Source organism: Puntigrus tetrazona, chromosome 12, assembly GCF_018831695.1.
Source record: "Puntigrus tetrazona isolate hp1 chromosome 12, ASM1883169v1, whole genome shotgun sequence".
Classification (NCBI taxonomy): Eukaryota; Metazoa; Chordata; class Actinopteri; order Cypriniformes; family Cyprinidae; genus Puntigrus; species Puntigrus tetrazona.
Window position 1 is genome coordinate 8,102,237 of NC_056710.1, and position 17,797 is coordinate 8,120,033.

Below are 17,797 nucleotides of genomic sequence, written 5' to 3' on the forward strand. Positions count from 1 at the left end.
GTAACTTGTTCTAATTTATGTCCTTATTTTATTATTTTACTTGTGTCAGTAAATAAATAAATAAATACATAAACTTATGGTGGCTATTCTGAATATGTTTAAATTCTGATAACTGCCATCAGCCAGCTGTCTTATTTTAATTTCTAGAGAGCAGAATATGCACATTCTGCTCTCTAGAAATTAAATAAAAGAGCTTTCCTGTTTCTGGTTAAATCAGGTTAATGCTTTTACATGACACATAATAACAGGCTAATATGACCACTTTATCAGAATATTTTCAACTCAAAGAATCTGATATTAAAATAGCTAAATAATAAAAAGAACACTATTTATTTTTAATTTGATATCAACCAAAAATAAAAGAATTGCATTCCCATGATGTAGCCTGTAATATTTCACTGTCTCAGACTGTGTATAGGGAGGTGGGGTAAAAGAGGACAATTACTGTGGCCTAGATAAAGCTTTGCAGAGCTCTCTTTGCACAGATCTCTATGTACTAAGAAGATAAATGTTGCTAAGAAAAATATGCAACACAAGCCCACTCTGTAAGTCCTCGTGAGGACCATTCAGTATTTTTTTTTAAAGATGAACAGCTAGATCTATAAGATACAGTAGATAGTGAATTGTCAATGAGCAGCAAAAACTCCTCCCAGTCATTACTCTTCACTCACCATATCTGTCAGCTATTTAAAACCACAAAACGACACATGCAGGAGGTCAAAAATAGTCAGCCCTTCCCAAGCCACAGGAGTACCATGGTGGAGCTGTGTGCTAAAAAGATCATGCTTTTAACAAGGACTATCCCTAGAGAAGAGCACAGTAAACACTGAGAATAATGTAAATATTCTGCTTGAGTGAGTGAGTTTTTACTTTTTATTCTTTGTCTATGTTTTACAGGCTAAAAAAACATTCAGGTTATATCTCTTATTATATTTAACTTGTAGAAAACTGTCAAAATGGCAGCGGTTTTGGGTCAGTTTATGGAATTCCATTCAGTGCATGGGACAAATGTGAGACTGGACCCATCGGGGACTCAAGCCACCCGAGTAGAAAGTTTTGCAAATGGCGTCTGCTTCAGTAAAGACCCTTTAAGCCCTGGAGAGATCTTCCTAGTGGAGATTGAAGAGAAAGAACTGGGATGGTGTGGTCATTTAAGGATCGGGCTTACTGCTCATGACCCTCGAACACTGGAAACCGTGCCAGAATATTCTCTGCCTGATCTAGTGGATATGGGAAACAGCTGGGTATTTGCAATAACGAGAAATCATAATAAAGTCATTGAAGAAGAAGCAGAAGGTGGTGAACAGCCAAATGTTGGTGATGACGCAGAAAACAAGCCTAAAACATTTTTCACAGACACTCACCTGTATATAGAAAACATTGGCATACCCAGAGACAAGTTGGTGGGACGCAGTCGACCCGGGAGATTCAGTCACATCCTGGATGATCTGTACAAAACCAACGCTCTACCCCCCACTGCCCGTCGCAGTCGGATTGGGGTTGTCTATGTACCTAAGGGGCAAGGTTATGGCGACATGCACATAATCGTCAATGGTGAAGACATGGGAGCCTCTGCCAAGAGGATCCCCACCAATAAGCCACTTTATGCTGTTGTGGATGTATTTGCAGCTACTAAATGTGTTCGGATTGTCCAGGTGGAATATGGCTGTAAGTTTCGGCTTTTGATGATATGATATTATACGATTACATGACATTGTAAAAGACAGATTGTAATGATCCCTCTCTTTTGTCCCTGTGTTTTAGTTGCCTCACTGCAGACACTCTGCCGAAAGACAATTCAGAAACACATCGTTCACAGAATGGCTTTGGACTGGTTGGAACTTCCGGAGAAACTTAAACACTATTGCAAATATGAGTGAGCATAACTTATAAAACATCTGAGCAGCAATGCCTTTAAGACTTAATGTGGCTGGAATGTTGTTTTTATTCTCCCTTTCAACGAAAAAATTCCACCTTTTCAACGAAAAAAAAGTTATTTTGAAGCACTTGCACTGTTACTAAATAGTGCTAATACTCATTTTAATGTACTTAAATTGTGAATCTTATACTCTGATACTGTGAGTGAGTCGAAAATGCATGGCTATTGGCCCTGTAAACCTGTCTTAATAAATAATAGTTCAGGGCTGTCCAAACTCGGTCCTGGAGGGTCAGTGTCCTGCAGAGTTTAGCTCCAACCCTAAAACTAAAACTAAAGCTCTTACTAGGCATGTTAGAAACATGCAGGAGTGTTGAGGCAGGTTGGACCTAAACTCTGAATAAGAAATATTATTAGAAATGTTATTTATGATAAAAGCTCTGTGGTATTATTATAGGGGTAAAATATACCATATAATGCAGTGCAACCAGCGTACATTGATAAATGTACAAATAAATGTTAATGTGTAATTACTGATACACACAGGATTTTTTTTCTCGCTCTAATTTTAATCATGTCGAGGCAGTAGACTTTATAGGGTTAAATGCCCATATGCCATATTTAAATGTCAACCTGCTGGTCTTGACATTTCTGTTGCGTTTGTGAATTTTTCATTCAAAACGTATTTTCTTTGCCAACTGTAAATTAGTAAATAAACGTACTTGAATTTTCACTTGTGATCTTTGACCTTTGAACCCCACTGTTTTCATTACTTTTTTTTTAAAAAAAAGGTTGAGGTTGCTGAAACATTCCTGAAACACATTAAAGCATTCATTCTTTAGCCTGTCATAAAATTACTTTATTCGTAATGTATTTGATTAATCTTTTGAATGAATCGATTTAATGAAGCACCTTTTCTGGTTTTAAAAAAAAAATTATATCAAGCGTTTTCCACGTCGACATTAGTGTTCGGTTGATCTGCACTGACACCTAAAGGTTGTTCGGAGGAAGTTCAGTTTTGTAATGGTCACGTGACCGGAACATTATCGTCCTTTAGTTTCTCAGCTTGTCCTTGTACTTCATCCGCGCATACACTGTTTATTTCATCGACTGATCTGTGCCGAACAATGTCATTTTGTTCGTTTTTCGAGAAGGAGTATTACAAAGATCATTTTAAACCCGGTAAGTAATGTTTTCCATTATTTATCCTCCACAACCTGCTCCCTTCCGTCTGCCTTTAAGGAAGATTATGATGTAACTTGTTTATAAAACTTGGCTGTAGCTAAATTTGCTAACCAACTTTGCTTAAATATTACTACATCTAAGAATATATAGTGTCTGTTCCACAAACTTGTCAAAAAGGACAGGTGCCTGATATACTGTTTATCTGCAGGTATATATGTTTGCTCTCAGTGTGGGCATCCACTCTTTTCAAGCAGATCCAAATATGAGCATTCCTCCCCATGGCCTGCCTTCACAGAGACCGTCCGAGAGGACAGTGTAACAAAACACATGGAGACCTTAACAGCCTACAAGGTCAGATGTTTTGCTGTTGTTGTTAAATTAGTTCATGTCTTGGGACACAACATATATGCTCCTGTGCATTTATATATGTTTCCATTTCTATATGCAGGTTCTTTGTGGCAAGTGTGGCAACGGACTTGGCCATGAGTTTGTGAATGATGGGCCGGAGGAGGGCTTATCACGTTTTTGAATATTTAGTCACTCGCTAAAGTTTGTCCCAAAAGGTAAGCCACTGTCTAATCTTAACAGTATCAAATGGCTTCGTTTGTATTTACGTTAATAAGTTACCATTTTAATTCATGCTGCTTTTTTTTCCCCTAATAGATAAGGTTGATAAACAATAAGCGAGGTGAATCCGCGCTGATGAGGCTGCTGTTGCACGCACACTGGTTATGGGATGCTCAGCTCATGAAGTGGACAAGGAAAAGCCCCAAGTGGAGATCCTGTTCACAGATCTATTTTGACTGTCCTGGATGCCATAGACTAAAATAGTTGCTCTATTTTTGTACTAGTCTGCATAAGCTGATATGAGCATGTGCAAGATGAATGAATGAAATTGCTTGCTTATTAAAAAACAGTCTGGAATGTTGCTCATTTAAAATGGTAATTGTGAACCTTCAGTAATTTCCTAAAGCAATTTACAGCACTGGTCACTATCGTGATGATTATAATTATTATTTGGAACAAAACAATAATTTCATCATTAAATTAGCATGTTATTAATTTAGATATATCAATTCAACAATTGTTTTTGTAATTGTAATTTTTTTTAATTTGTATCTGCCATAAAGACATATTTTAACATTCACGTTTCTGTCACACATGAAGATTTGTTTTCCACTAGTAAAGTATGAATCAAATAAATTGTTTACTTTATTGTTATTATTTTATCAATTTTTTTTTTTACCAAAGAATTTAATGAGCCAATGCTTTAGCATTTTTGTGTGCTACGCATACACACATATGCAAGATGTTAATAATTGTTGATGAACAAAGAATGCCTGTAATATGCTACTTATTTTATTAATGTTATTATATTATTAATTTCAGTTTTGTTTAATTATATTATTAATTGTATTTTTGTTGTTGTTTTTTTGCTTTTTAGAAATAAATGTCTCCTAATCGTGGGCATTTCGGCACCTTTGTATAGTCTCACGGTCTCACTTAAACACAAAGGTTTTCGACTACTACTTTTTTGAGGAGGGAAAAAAAAACATCTGCAATTTTAACTAGTGATGAAATATAATAACTTAAAAGGTTTAATTCGTTTAAACAGTGGTTTATAGATTTCAGCCTATATGCAGACACTGCCTATTACAGCCACGCAGTATAGTGGCCATTGAACCGCCAAAATGACGCCGCTGGTGAGTAACGGTCACATTTCAAAGTTCCAGACCCGCCAAATTACTGCAGCTGTTGTGTTTGACTGCGTAAGGAGCAAACGAGATTTCTCAAGGTGATTAGTGGTGACTGTTAGCCTTAATAAACAATGCCGCATTGTTAATGTATAATAAATTATATAGATTAAGGTACAGAAAAAGTAACAATTAGCGACGAAACTTTTACCTCAGCGTTTACGTTACATTTTAGTTTGAAATTAACTATAGTTACTAATGTTAGCGTTTTTAGCACTTAATAGTATTACAATATTTTTGCCGTTATAAGAGGTTTTTTTCCGTTGTGACAATTTTGTTTCAGGTATGAAAATGATGTATGGTCCAATCGGAAACTACGTGCCAATAAGTGACCTAAACATAAACATCACTCACTCGGTGAGAACCTGAGAAGGCAAATATCAGAAGACGTAGTTTTGACTGCCTGGTTATGTTGGCAGGATAATTTTTCATTATGGTTAATCTGTTTAACGTTACTACGAATATGTATTCAGTGTATATAAATAAATAATAAGGCCTTTTCATTTTCCAGAAGGTGGTTGGAGTGATAATTGGAAAAACTGATTCTAGAGGATTTCCAGACCGGAAAAGTTGATTACCATTACATAGATGCCCATGCATTCTATTTACATTATCTTTCTTTCTTTACATAATATGTAGTCATTTATGTTAATTCCAGATGCTGGCTCTGAAAGGTTTACTTTCAGCTTTACCATCAAAGATTCACCAGAACATTTTATCAATGTGTCTGCATGGGGAAATGAGGAATACATTCAAGGACTGAGCAGTCGCTTTCAGATTGGGGATTGCGGTGAGATTTTAAGCAGAAATCAATCATTTAGATTCCAATTACTCTTTTTAACAAAAACACTTTTAATATCAACTTTTAATGCACTTACCTGACACTGTAAACAAATAAACAAAAAAGCCTCTTCTGTTTCAGTTGTAATCGAAAATCCCCTTGTTGTGACCAAAGACTATGAGAAAGAAGAAAGATTTTGCCCTTTCACACCCAGGTAAAAAGCAAAAATCACATCCAACTAAGAAACATTACTCTGTCATCATACTGCAAGTTTGTAAGTGATACATATTTTATTTCAGTACCTACAGGCTGTTGGTAACAGAGACTCACTCGAGCATTAGGATATGCTCAGATTTAGAAACAGAGGCCAGGATTCTGCCACTATTCCACATGCCAATTAAAGACTCAAGGGACTTCTATTCATTGGGAGATATTACTGCAAATGGAGAGAATCTGGACGGACATATTATTAACATCTTAGCAGCTGTGCAGTCGGTTAGATTCCAGCAATATGCTGCTAGTCCTCCTCACTGTCAGGGAATATAACGGCTGGTGGTACAGATGCGTTTTGTATTCTTTTCAATGATTGAGATTTTATCATTTAGATTGGGGAGGAGAAATTCTTTACAAAATCTGATGGACGCAAAGGACAGAGGCTAGAAATAAAGCTCTTTGATGACACTGGGAAATCATTTCCTTTTGTGTGGTGAGTATAATTAAATTCAGTATTATTAAAAAAAATTAAACGGCAACAACAAATATTCACTTTAAACACTAAATTGAGTGATCATTATTATAAAAATCTTTTTTTTTTTCATCCAGCTGGGATAAAGAAACTATTAGGCTGGTACAAACACTGACTCAAAGAGAAACGGGTATAATAATGTTTATTTGCGTTTATTTGCAATTTCTGGTACGTGACGATTGAAATTCATTTGATCTATTTTCTCTCAGTGCTGTTTATTGCAGATGCCCGCATCACTTTTGACAGCTTTCGCAACTGTATGATAGCAACAGCTACTTCAAAGACAATCATTACCCTCAACCCTGGTAGCGATGTGATATGCTAGATTTAAAAAAATCTATTTAAATACTTCCAATTCTAATAGTTTTATTTTCGTTATATTTTAACAATCGTCATTAAAAAAAAAACTTTAATTGTTTTCGATTACATTTTAGATACAGCAGAAGCCAACCAGCTGTACACGTGTATAAGGGAGCTGGTAGAAGCAGGAGGACTGGATGACCAAGACATCCTCTCGGGTGACGATGTGCAATGTAAGTCTCGTAATGTTTCTGGACCTCTGCATTAACAATGCAGTATATATAGTGCAGTTCATACAGAAACATCCCAAAATAAAAATAAACCAAGCCTCAGCCCATCCAAGAAGTACTCTGTGAGTTTGTTTCTTCAACTGAGCAGATGTGGTGAAATATAGCATGACTTTACTTGCTTACCAAACGGTTAAAATGTGTCATCAGAATGAGACTGATAAAAATGTCACAATATTCTACAAGTAATCTTGTAAAGCAAAAAGCTGTTTTAAAAAACATATATATCATTTTTAACTTTAAACCATTACTTATGACTAAGATATAAATCCTCTATCCATAATACTGCTCAGATGAAAGATGAAAAAGACTTCTCTGAAGAGAAATACAAATACTGAAACAACTATGTTGTTGGATTTTGATACGAGCAGACAATGGGTTGGAATTTTCACTGAAGAATCATTAGTATGGATTGTGAACTCCAACAATGAGCATTTAATAAATGTAAAAAATAATTATTTATTGTTCGTTCATATTAGCCTAGGTCCGTTACATAGTACAACTTTTGTCTTATTAATTTATTAACACATGCTTAAATTAACGTTAAAATTAACAAACACTTTAGAAGTATTTTTATTATTGCCAAATGTACTATGTATCTAATGTAAAACAAATGTAAGTCTTATTGTAAAGTGTTACCACTTAAACCGTATCCTCCTATTTATTTCTCAGTGGATTACATTAGTGATGTTCTGACTGTACAAAAACTTAAAGCCAGAAGTCAAGAACATGCTGAGGTCTTTCACTGCATAATATTTGGATTCATCACTAATCTGGAACTGAATTCCTCCATCTCAAAGATCATACGCAAGAGATGGTAAGTGTGCAATGCTTTGACAGTTTTATGCAATGGCCTGAGTTTTAACAAATAACTTTTATTGGCACTCCACCAGTGCCAAATGCAAATTTCGAATCAATGAGGAGAGTCAGACATGTTCCAATGAGGCCTGTCCAAATCAAGGACAACAGCTCCAGGCCACTGAAGGCTTTGATCTGCTGGTGGACATCAGCGATCACACAGGCACTGTGCAGTCGTGCAGCCTGGCAGGAACAGTGGCTGAGAAAACCCTGGGCTGTAGAGTGAGCTAAGTCAAGACTGTCTGCATGTTCTAATGTCTGTATGGCCTGCAAAGAGTAAATGTAAAATATTTATGTTGACAGACAGAAGAGTTTTTGCGTCTGTCTGATTCTCAAAAGACAACTCTGAAGTGGAAGTTTCTTCTGGAGAGATGCAAAATCTATCTAAAGGTTATTTGTGTTTGTCATTTGAAACTTATTTTGAACACTGAATATTAAGGATGTAACTCACTCTGTGCTTTAAATTGTAGATTTTTTCATCTACTAGAAGCAGAAGCGGAATGAGGGCAAGTATTTTGTCATGTGTACTCGCTGACCCCGTTGAAGTGAAACAACACTTTGCCTCCTTTGTGGTTTGATGCTGTATTGCAACACAGCAACCAAACAGCATTGTTCCTCATGTGGAAACAAATTAAATGTAGGCCCACTTGCGTTCAAGTTCACTTTGGTTCAAATGCATATGTTGTGACAAATTTTATATATATATATATATATATATATATATATATATATATATATATATATATATATATATATATATATATATATATATATATATATATATATCAGGTGTACCCATGTATGCTTGTTTCAAACTTATTGTTCCTTAACTGCTTTAACAAATAAAAACGTTAAACATTGAACACTGCTGCCTAGGAACCTTTTATTCAAGAATTGTTTCTGTGCGGACGGTTTTGAAAGGCGCGCGGCGTAGGTTTGACATTTTTGTAAATAATGCTCCATTCGTTGAGATCATAGTTTTGCATTTCTCTAATCGGATTTCTAGTGCAATCTTCCCCGTCAGGTAAGAACACTGATTTAGGTTAAATTATTTTCATCACTCTTATCCAATTAAATTTTTTAGAGAAGCATTTTACCACGCTAAACACAATTATTACTGCGTAAACAAACGATTTGCAGATTAACGTAATTTATATAAACACGCAAGGTACGTTCATGAGGATATCAACAGCCTCAGCTACAACCAGTCTGGAAGTCCTGTGAAGCTGTCATCATGAATGTGAATCAAGGCACCGTCGGCAGTGATCCGGTGATACTCGCCACCGCTGGATATGATCATACCGTCAGATTCTGGCAGGCTCACAGTGGCATCTGCACAAGAACCGTCCAGCACCAGGACTCTGTATCCTTCACGAGCTGTGCCTCGCAGATAGACTTTTTCCTCACGTCAAAAAGAAGTGCTCTAATTTTGTATGGATGGGGTTTTGGTTCCTTGCCGCTGTCGCCTCTGGCTTGCTTTGTTGGGGGACACTTAACTTCTAGTGATTATCATCGAATTGATTACAGAGACCGTCTCTGCATTTAATAACAAATTGTTCACTCTCGTCATTATACATCCCTATCATTGTATTCTTTTTTCTACTTTTCAGTGCTTTGATACAATCTGTGTTGTTAAAAGAGCTATATAAATAAAATTGATTAATCATTTAATAATCATTTGTCGATTTAAAGAAGATACTAAAGCACATGTATACTTTATCATTTTAGCTTGCCTTTAAATATAATGCAACTTCATTACTGCAAATGTAAAATTACACATATATTTAAATACAAGACATCAGTTTCGTTATAAATTATATATATTTGTCATTCTAAATGGATGTTAATACTAGGCATGTCGCAATAATCAATTTATCAATACGTTTTTGGTGAAATAATATATTTTATATATAAATATATATATGTTATATTTATATATGAAAACACTGGTGCCTATGTCTTTTGCAGCTTCTCGTACATAACATGTAGTAACGAGACGCTAGTTCAAATTTTTATAAAATGTACTCAAGTGCTAATGGGTCAAAAAGCACACACAAGTAACTAATTGCTTTTAATTTACATTACATTGAAAGCATTTTTTTAATGGCAAACTATTTTTAAGTAAATGACTTCCATAATAAGGAGTGCTTAACTGCTGTTACTGCTGGTACTTCCTGTACATTAGAGGATTAGTGAGTTTATTTAGGTGCAAGAATACTTTAAAGATGCTTAACTCAAACACCAGCAGGTAAATTCCCTTGAAGTGACACCTGATAGGAGCATGATTGCAGCTGCTGGTAAATATAAAGCTGGAAATTATTCAAACTGTATTTTTCCTTCATCGCTGCCTGTATTGTTTCCCCACTGTACTTTTTTTTCTTGCATTCTAGGTTATCAACACATACGCATGTATGACTTAAACTCGAATAATCCAAACCCTGTGATCAATTACGACGGTGTCAGCAAGAACATCACGTCTGTTGGCTTTCATGAGGACGGGAGGTGGATGTACACGGGTGGAGAAGACTGCATGGCTCGCATCTGGGACTTAAGGTAGCTGTCTGCTTTGTTTATAAAGGCTTTTTGGAAACGCGTTCTCACAGTACTGTTTTCATTCAGGTCAAGGAATCTACAGTGCCAAAGAATATTTCAAGTCAACGCACCCATTAATTGTGTTTGTCTTCATCCTAATCAGGTCAGTTGGATATTATTATCTGCCATTACTTCTACTCACAATAAAACCAATAAAAAAACATTTTCTTGCTGAATCTATTTGCTTTAGGCTGAATTAATTGTTGGGGACCAAAGTGGCGTTATCCATATCTGGGATTTGAAAACAGACCACAATGAACAGCTCATCCCGGAGCCAGAAGTGTCTGTCAATTCAGTCCATATCGATCCTGATGCCAGTTACATGGCCGCAGTCAACAGCTCGGTCAGTAACCAATAATGATACGTTATTCAATATTTCACACTACTGATGAGGTTTTGCCAGTCTGCTGTATCAGAATCAGGTTTAGTTGATTTGTTTTTGATGGTAGGGCAACTGTTATGTGTGGAACTTGGCTGGAGGAATCGGCGATGAGGTGACACAACTCATACCCAAGACCAAGATCCCTGCTCACAAACGCTACTCATTACGCTGCAAATTCAGCCCAGACTCCACGTAAGTGTCTTACAATAAAAGCTAAATTAAGGAACTGTGAGAGTTTGTTTTTTTTTTACAATTATTATACATATCAGTGCATCACGTTTTCAACTCTTTGCTAGATTGTTGGCCACTTGCTCCGCTGACCAGACCTGTAAAATCTGGAGAACCTCCAACTTCTCTCTGATGACAGAGTTGAGTATAAAGAGTAACAACCCAGGAGAGACGTCCCGAGGCTGGATGTGGGATTGTGCCTTTTCTGGGGATTCACAATACATAGTTACAGGTAAACATACACCGCGTACACAGTTCAAATATTTCACTAATACGAGACGTTTATTAGTTCACGTGACCATTTGCATAATCTTTGGTCACACTTCATATGAGGTATCTTCTCTAGCATCGTTCACCTGAAAGTGAGAAAACTGTTATTATTCACTCATCCTCAATTTGTTCCAACCCTGTATCCAATCTGCTCTTCTGTTAACTGCAAAAGAAAATATTTAAAGAAAAATATTGGTAACCGATAGCCATTGACTTCCATGATATAAAAAAATACTATGGAAGTCAATGGCTTACCAATATGTTTCCCATGTTTTTTCATGTTCAACAGGAGAAACTTTGGAGAAAGATTTGGAACAGTTTTCATTTTTGGGCGAACTATCCCTTTGTATTAAAATTTTTATTTTGTTACAATGTATTTATTGTGTTCACGTTGAATTGCAAAACACTTTTACTGCTATTGCGGTAGGATGCATGTAACTTTTACAGTCCTGTATGTACATACTACTGCACGTTGTAGTAATTACAATAACTGGGTAATAACTAGGTAATAAACCTGGCCTGATTCTACCCCTAAACCTAACCTTAACCCATGTAGTTATAATACTTAGTACTGTCTTGGATATGTAAACTGTACAGTAAGTACACGCACAGTAAAATCAAGTTTTTGTATAGTTAGGTTTAAAGGTGAGTTTGTAATTTGTAATTACAGATGTTTCTACTAGCTCTGTGTATATTTAAAAAAAAAAACATGTATAATTCACATACATGTATCCATTTGATAAATATATCTACTATATACATTTATATTTATAATATAAATTATATAAATGAGTACATATGTATGTGTAAATGTTTATTTAATATATATATATTATGTATCTTACGTATTATGTATTTTTACAAAAAGTAAAAAAAAAAGTAAGCACATATGTACATTGTATCAAATTGTTAATCGTAGTAGTAAAAGACTGACGTAAAATGGATCTGAATCCTATATATTTTTTTAAATAAGAGATTTGTTTTTATGTTCTGCAAGATAAAATAATACTTTATACAAATCCAACCATTTACTTAATTTTTTTTATATATTTTGTACATGCCTCTTGGTGCATCGATAATGGTTATATAATGGTCCCTCATTCCCTGTCCTTTTTGGTTTTTTGTTGTTTTTGTGTAGAATCTTGTGAAGAATTAATTTAGTTTATTTTGTATGTAATTTTTCAGCCTCCTCTGATAACCTTGCACGTCTGTGGTGCGTGGAGACCGGAGAGATCAAGCGGGAGTACAGCGGCCATCAGAAGGCCGTGGTGTGTCTGGCCTTCAATGACAGTGTGCTTGGATAGTACCCAGAAGCCCTTTCTGCCGGTCAAAACACCTGACATCTGCATCTCATGACCATCCTCGTGATATACAGTGGACTGCATACAAGTCTAAAAAATCAAACTTTTTGTTGCGTTAACAAAGACCCCTAACGATGATAATGACTGATCAAAAAATGTTGTATCCTTATTGTAGCAAATTCAAATTCATGTTAGTACGCCTCTACAGGTGTCGTCAATAAATATATTAGGCTTTGGACATCGCCAAATTTATTCCCTTCTTAGAATGAAATCCTCGTTCAAATATATCTGAATGTTTGAACACAATGGTGCTTTATTGTAGACCCAACAGTGTTTTCCATTACTCATCTGCATCAGGTTACAAGATACAAGCTGGAGTGAGTCTTAGAGCCGAGTCATGTTCAAACGCCACTGGAAAATGGGGCTAAATACTAGAGAAGGTGAAGATAAGGATTTAGCAGGTAACACGACAAGACGGTTCCGCCTTCGTTGCCAGCCTGGCATTAAATATAGCATTTGTGTAGCCTCTCCAGTTGCTCTCATGGATGTGAACGCATTTGTTTGTTTCCCTGGCGTGTGCTGGTACACCGGCGGTGGAATGTCACTCTGGCAAGTAGTAGAAGCACACGGAAACACAAATGTTGCTGGGAAAGCAGATGTCGATGCAGAAGTAAATAAGTCTTTGTTTCCCGGGACCTTCAGGAAAAAAAAAAAAAAAAAAAAAGGAAAGAAATCTCAAGGTTCTTATTTCTATGTATGTGCCCATGACAATCATAATCAATGTTCTGTTCCTCGTTCATGCTCTGCTGGTTGCAACTCTAAAAAAGGTCACAACTCCATATCGCTGCACCACTGGATTGGGTTTCTGTCACACCGCGCTCTTTAAAGAGCAACTCAGCGTGTGCTTTTCCTGTTGCGAAGTGTCTCCTATACATTCTCTTGTTACAAAAATCAATTCGTACAATGTTTTAACAAGGAATATTCTGGCTGCAATTTTAGCTCAATGCCGCATTTTGCTTAACAAAACTTTTTTTTCTTTAAAAACTAAGTGAGGTCAATATGTAAATGTTAAATTACTCACTGTTTCAGTATTATAACAAAAATGCAGTATAAACTATACGTGTTTTATTATTTTATCCAAATGTACAACGTTTGACATAAACCTGGTCCAGGAATGAAATGCACGGCCGAGCTGTTTTTATTTTATATCTTAAAATTTCAGTGCTGGCGTTTTGTCTCAAGATGCACACCAGTAATGTTTTTCTTTGTTCTAAGGCACGTATTTAAAATATACTGAAACGTCCCAGTTGAACTATAGCCTAATCCTGGCTTAACCTAAGCCCTGTCTGTGAAACCAGGTCTTAATCTTACAACTTCGTAACACAACTACTTTACAAATTATTTCAACAATCAAATAATATAACAGTTATAACAGTTGATCAGTCATATCTTCTTCAAATGTTTAAGGTCAATAAGGTTGTTTAAATGTCTCTTTTGCATTTATTTTATATCCGTTTTCAGTGTTATATGATTCTTCAGAAATCATTCTAATATGCTGATTTGGTATTCAAGAAAAATCGAGTTGTTCTGCCTTTAGTAAAATCATGCGTACAGTTTTTTTCAGGATTCCATGATGGATGGATAGTTTCAAAGACGGCATCTATTTTAAATATGAACCTTTTTGTAACATTATAAATGATTACTTTCACTTTTGATCAATTTAGTGTAACAGAATCCAATGCTGTAACATTGACATACTCGGTTACACTTTAAGGTGTTTTTCTTAGTGTAATTACACATTTTTAAGTGCTGCGTAATATTAACTAAATGCGCATACTTACAATATGGTTTGCATTAGGGTGACTTGCACATAATTATGCATAATGTGTTGTTATTACAAGTACATGTAACGTGTGACAAGGAAAGTGTTACCACACGCTCTTACCATCAGATCTTCTAGTCCAGTACACAGAGGCCTGCTGACAGAGGGACAGAACGGGTTCTTGAAGAGTGGAAGCTTCCACACGACTGCCAGACAGCACTCCCAAAAACTCGGTGTGTTTTTCAGTCCGATTTCCCACCACCCAGACCCGACCAACCTGTGAGAATCATCACATATCTCACTGCATATCACTGCCGAGTAAATTATCCTCTAATGGTGCGATACAGGCTCGCTATATTGTTCCTGTGTGAACGTATAACTCCCGATCGTATAATTGTGTCTTGAGGGGGTTTAAGCGTTTCCTCTAGTACAAAAGGCATTTGTAATTACACCACTTACTCCTCCGAGAGATCAGATAGACACTTGCTAAAGCGGAGCAATGCTTGAGCGAGCCCGCGACGGGCAGTTTATGCTTCTCAATAGCTCATTGTGCAGCAAAAATTGGAAATCTTGTTCAAAAGGCTATTGACTATGGATTGAGTTTCCAAAAAGTTTTCTAATGGCTTTAATCAAACGCAATGATGCAAAAATCTCAACTGAGACCAAGATTTTAAGTGGTCAGCGATACTTATCGGTTCATCAACCCATCCCGTTCTGCACAGATCATAACCCAGCGCATGAATCGGCTTGTTAAGTGCTGAGAGAAGTGTGTCCAACACAGGTCTCTGCTCTGTTTGCGGAAAGGAGCTCTGTCTTTCCAGTAGTGACTTATAAGAGGAAAAAGCCAACAGAGTGGCCATTGTGCACCCTGTGGTCCCATCCTGTAATGCGATCCAGCCAAGGTGGATCAGATGGTCTTTGGAATTCGGACTCGGCTACACTAAAGCCCTCCTGAGCTGGTGCGGTCCATTACTCCCTTTCTGGAGTCACGGAGGAGAAAGCAGCCAAAAGAGCTCTCTAATTTACTCAAGAGCACTGGGGTGGTGCTGCGTTCAAGTATCAGTCAATTTGCCAGCCACCTTTACGTTTAGGTACATATGGCGTATAAGTTCTTTCTGACTGAAAGAACAAGATCCGGTTAAATGCACCAAAGCATTTCACACTGCATATGGTAAAAATAGGATATAATTTATTCCCGTGCTGGCAAAGATACATTTTTCTGTGTCAAGTGATCTTTCGGGAATCATTCTAATATGCTGATTTTAATTTTCTTATCATTATCAATTTTAAATATTATTAAGGTTTTCTGAATTCCGTTATTCTGCTTTCCTCACTATTTTTTCATTAATATATATAATTTTAATCAACTGTATATGCTGAATAAAGCATTGATTTCTTAAAAAAGACAAACAAACAAAAAAACACATGACACAAACATATGAATAGTACACTCTCAAAAATAAAGGTTCTCTATTGGCATGTATGCAAAGAACCTTTAACATCCATTCAACCTTTTCCACTGGATAAAAGGTTATTTATAATTAAAGGGGCTTAGATACCTAAAATGTTCTTCACGTTGAGAAAAAAAATTGCTTTAAAGAACTGTCCACTATAAGGTTCCCTGAGGAACCCAAAATGGGTTTTCCATGGCATAACTGTATGCGAAAATCTACTTTTGTAACCTTTATTTTTAAGGGTGTAATATATACAGTTTATATACAGCGTTTTATATATATATATATATATATATATATATATATATATATATATATATATATATAAACAAAAAACACAATGCAGCCTTGTCTTTGATTAAATTTTTGATCCAATTCAAATGTTTACTACTGTATATATATATATATATATATATATATATATATATATATATATATATATATATATATATATATATATATATATTAATATTGTAATATTTAATAATATAATTAATATTGTAAGATTAGTGTGCCATAATCATACCATCTGATCCTCCACTCTAATACCAAAATATTTTACCTGTTGCTCCGACTTGTTCAGTTGAGATTGCACATTCTCGTAATCCAAACTTTCCATCCGGCGAAGAAAGCAGCTGTCCTGGTTGTCAGGTTTATAGCATACCAGCCCCTGAGGAAGAGCGAAAGGGAAATGTCACTGAGCTTTAGAGAAGAAGCCTAAACTTCCATAAGGAAAGTAAAAGACCTTACGTGTCTCATGTCAAAAATCACTGTGGAGGTGTGGTTGACATGGGAAGTCACGGAGTAGGTCACTACGTTGTTGTGTTTGTCAATCAAAGCTGTCTGATTGATCAAGTCACCTGTGTGATCGGGAATTCTGACAACCTGCAACGAAGACTGTGCAGAAAGTCTATTGCATTCAAATGTTTCTTTGAAATGTTGCATTTAAATATGCTAACAAAGAATTGTGTAACTTAAACAGGCACTAATTTACACAGATTGAAAGGAAACTGTACATGGAATAAAGCCAGATTTAAGTTTCTTGTTTCATTTTTATATATTAAAAGTTTTTACCGAGGAGATTTTGGATAGTTATGACTTCATGAATCATATTTTCGCAATCTTTGTAAATAAAATGTTATATAAATCAGCCGATGATAGATGATCAAACCCTCCATAAAACCTTAAGAATATAGACAAGAATGAAACAGGAAAGTGATTTCTGGCTTAGGAAAATAATTCTTTCCACTAGTAGCAAAGAAAATGAGTTATAAAAGCAAAAACGTGTTTCCAATGCATGGAAAAAAAATGGTTTACTGGAGTCTTGCTTCAAAAATGCTTGAAAATAGGAAATGCCTGGACTCTTACTTGTGTCTTGTACTGAAGCCCTAGATGTGCGGTCACACCGAGAGCGATGATAACAATGAGCAGCATGGCAGCAATACTCCCCCAGAGAACTTTGTGAGGAACCCTGGAGGAGCTCATAGGACCACAGTGCTAGAAAACCCAAGCACACAATCAGCTCCCTCCATGCTTTATTTAAAGAACATACGCATTAAAGAATATTTATGGTTTGTACGCATAAGCAAGCCATTAAGCACGGCTAAGCAAAACACAAATTGACATATTTGTGCTATAATCTAAAGTATGCGTACCGCTAATGGAAAACAGCAATGAACTCTCACCATGTTCTGTGGGTCCTCCAGACTGGTTTCTGAATGCTTCCAGCACCTCACCATTCTGCCCTGTTTTGCTTCTCCTCACGGTACCTGTCTTACTTCTTTCTGTGTAAGGCAATGTTCATGACTGAGACTGACCAGCGGTGCTTGCAGTATAGGTGTCTAACTCCTCTCTGCCATCCTCTGCCCCCCACCTCTTGCCTCACACCAGGTAGTCCAACCCACTGGCTGACTACCCCTATACCAGACAATAGACAAAGGGGACAGGTAGATCTGCTCTGTG

At 36.2% G+C, this 17,797-nt stretch overlaps 5 protein-coding genes across 8 annotated transcripts; 4 read left to right on the forward strand and 1 right to left on the reverse strand.

Annotated features, from left to right (window-relative positions):
• Positions 1-462: 462 nt before the first annotated feature.
• neurl2 (neuralized E3 ubiquitin protein ligase 2) lies at positions 463-2,800 on the forward strand. 4 transcript variants are annotated; one of them, XM_043254418.1, is made up of 3 exons: positions 463-858; positions 945-1,668; positions 1,765-2,800. In XM_043254418.1, the coding sequence occupies exons 2-3, from the start codon at positions 957-959 to the stop codon at positions 1,878-1,880; spliced, it is 828 nt and encodes a 275-aa protein (XP_043110353.1). In that variant the 5' UTR covers positions 463-858; positions 945-956; the 3' UTR covers positions 1,881-2,800. The 4 variants fall into 4 exon arrangements, with proteins under 4 accessions (XP_043110353.1, XP_043110352.1, XP_043110351.1 ...); XM_043254417.1 differs by having other exon boundaries at positions 463-837; XM_043254415.1 differs by having other exon boundaries at positions 465-854.
• Positions 2,801-2,923: 123 nt separating this feature from the next.
• msrb1b (methionine sulfoxide reductase B1b) lies at positions 2,924-4,544 on the forward strand. The gene is made up of 4 exons (XM_043254419.1): positions 2,924-3,058; positions 3,270-3,412; positions 3,510-3,624; positions 3,725-4,544. Exons 1-4 carry the CDS (start codon positions 3,004-3,006, stop codon positions 3,742-3,744), a joined length of 333 nt encoding a protein of 110 aa, XP_043110354.1. The 5' UTR covers positions 2,924-3,003; the 3' UTR covers positions 3,745-4,544.
• Positions 4,545-4,949: 405 nt separating this feature from the next.
• meiob (meiosis specific with OB-fold) lies at positions 4,950-8,443 on the forward strand. The gene is made up of 13 exons (XM_043254306.1): positions 4,950-5,172; positions 5,327-5,384; positions 5,474-5,605; positions 5,738-5,810; positions 5,896-6,091; positions 6,202-6,302; positions 6,419-6,471; positions 6,551-6,646; positions 6,776-6,874; positions 7,601-7,745; positions 7,822-8,008; positions 8,090-8,176; positions 8,257-8,443. The coding sequence occupies exons 1-13, from the start codon at positions 5,101-5,103 to the stop codon at positions 8,362-8,364; spliced, it is 1,407 nt and encodes a 468-aa protein (XP_043110241.1). The 5' UTR covers positions 4,950-5,100; the 3' UTR covers positions 8,365-8,443.
• Positions 8,444-8,690: 247 nt separating this feature from the next.
• On the forward strand, positions 8,691-12,807 carry mlst8 (MTOR associated protein, LST8 homolog (S. cerevisiae)). The gene is made up of 9 exons (XM_043253005.1): positions 8,691-8,810; positions 8,955-9,149; positions 10,032-10,083; positions 10,177-10,339; positions 10,406-10,481; positions 10,569-10,721; positions 10,828-10,952; positions 11,057-11,220; positions 12,444-12,807. The coding sequence occupies exons 2-9, from the start codon at positions 9,021-9,023 to the stop codon at positions 12,560-12,562; spliced, it is 981 nt and encodes a 326-aa protein (XP_043108940.1). The 5' UTR covers positions 8,691-8,810; positions 8,955-9,020; the 3' UTR covers positions 12,563-12,807.
• Positions 12,808-13,153: 346 nt separating this feature from the next.
• On the reverse strand, positions 13,154-17,574 carry bricd5 (BRICHOS domain containing 5). Its single transcript, XM_043253006.1, has 6 exons — positions 17,521-17,574; positions 17,204-17,332; positions 16,586-16,732; positions 16,398-16,505; positions 14,505-14,658; positions 13,154-13,255 (listed from the first exon to the last, which is right to left on the reverse strand). Exons 1-6 carry the CDS (start codon positions 17,572-17,574, stop codon positions 13,161-13,163), a joined length of 687 nt encoding a protein of 228 aa, XP_043108941.1. The 3' UTR covers positions 13,154-13,160.
• Positions 17,575-17,797: the final 223 nt, after the last annotated feature.

Bases quoted from the DNA above. Each gene is read 5' to 3' on its own strand.
- neurl2 (XM_043254416.1), top strand. From the start codon at position 957: ATGGCAGCGGTTTTGGGTCAGTTTATGGAATTCCATTCAGTGCATGGG. The intron at 1,669-1,764 runs GTAAGTTTCGGC...CCTGTGTTTTAG, and splicing joins TGTCCAGGTGGAATATGGCT to TTGCCTCACTGCAGACACTC.
- meiob (XM_043254306.1), top strand. From the start codon at position 5,101: ATGAAAATGATGTATGGTCCAATCGGAAACTACGTGCCAATAAGTGAC. The intron at 6,303-6,418 runs GTGAGTATAATT...TTTTTCATCCAG, and splicing joins AAATCATTTCCTTTTGTGTG to CTGGGATAAAGAAACTATTA. The intron at 6,472-6,550 runs GTATAATAATGT...ATTTTCTCTCAG, and splicing joins ACTGACTCAAAGAGAAACGG to TGCTGTTTATTGCAGATGCC.
- mlst8 (XM_043253005.1), top strand. From the start codon at position 9,021: ATGAATGTGAATCAAGGCACCGTCGGCAGTGATCCGGTGATACTCGCC. The intron at 10,340-10,405 runs GTAGCTGTCTGC...GTTTTCATTCAG, and splicing joins GCTCGCATCTGGGACTTAAG to GTCAAGGAATCTACAGTGCC. The intron at 10,953-11,056 runs GTAAGTGTCTTA...ACTCTTTGCTAG, and splicing joins AAATTCAGCCCAGACTCCAC to ATTGTTGGCCACTTGCTCCG.
- bricd5 (XM_043253006.1), bottom strand. From the start codon at position 17,574: ATGGTGAGGTGCTGGAAGCATTCAGAAACCAGTCTGGAGGACCCACAG. The intron at 17,333-17,520 runs GTGAGAGTTCAT...TGGGTTTTCTAG, and splicing joins TGGAGGACCCACAGAACATG to CACTGTGGTCCTATGAGCTC. The intron at 16,506-16,585 runs GTAAGGTCTTTT...GCTCTTCCTCAG, and splicing joins TGATTTTTGACATGAGACAC to GGGCTGGTATGCTATAAACC.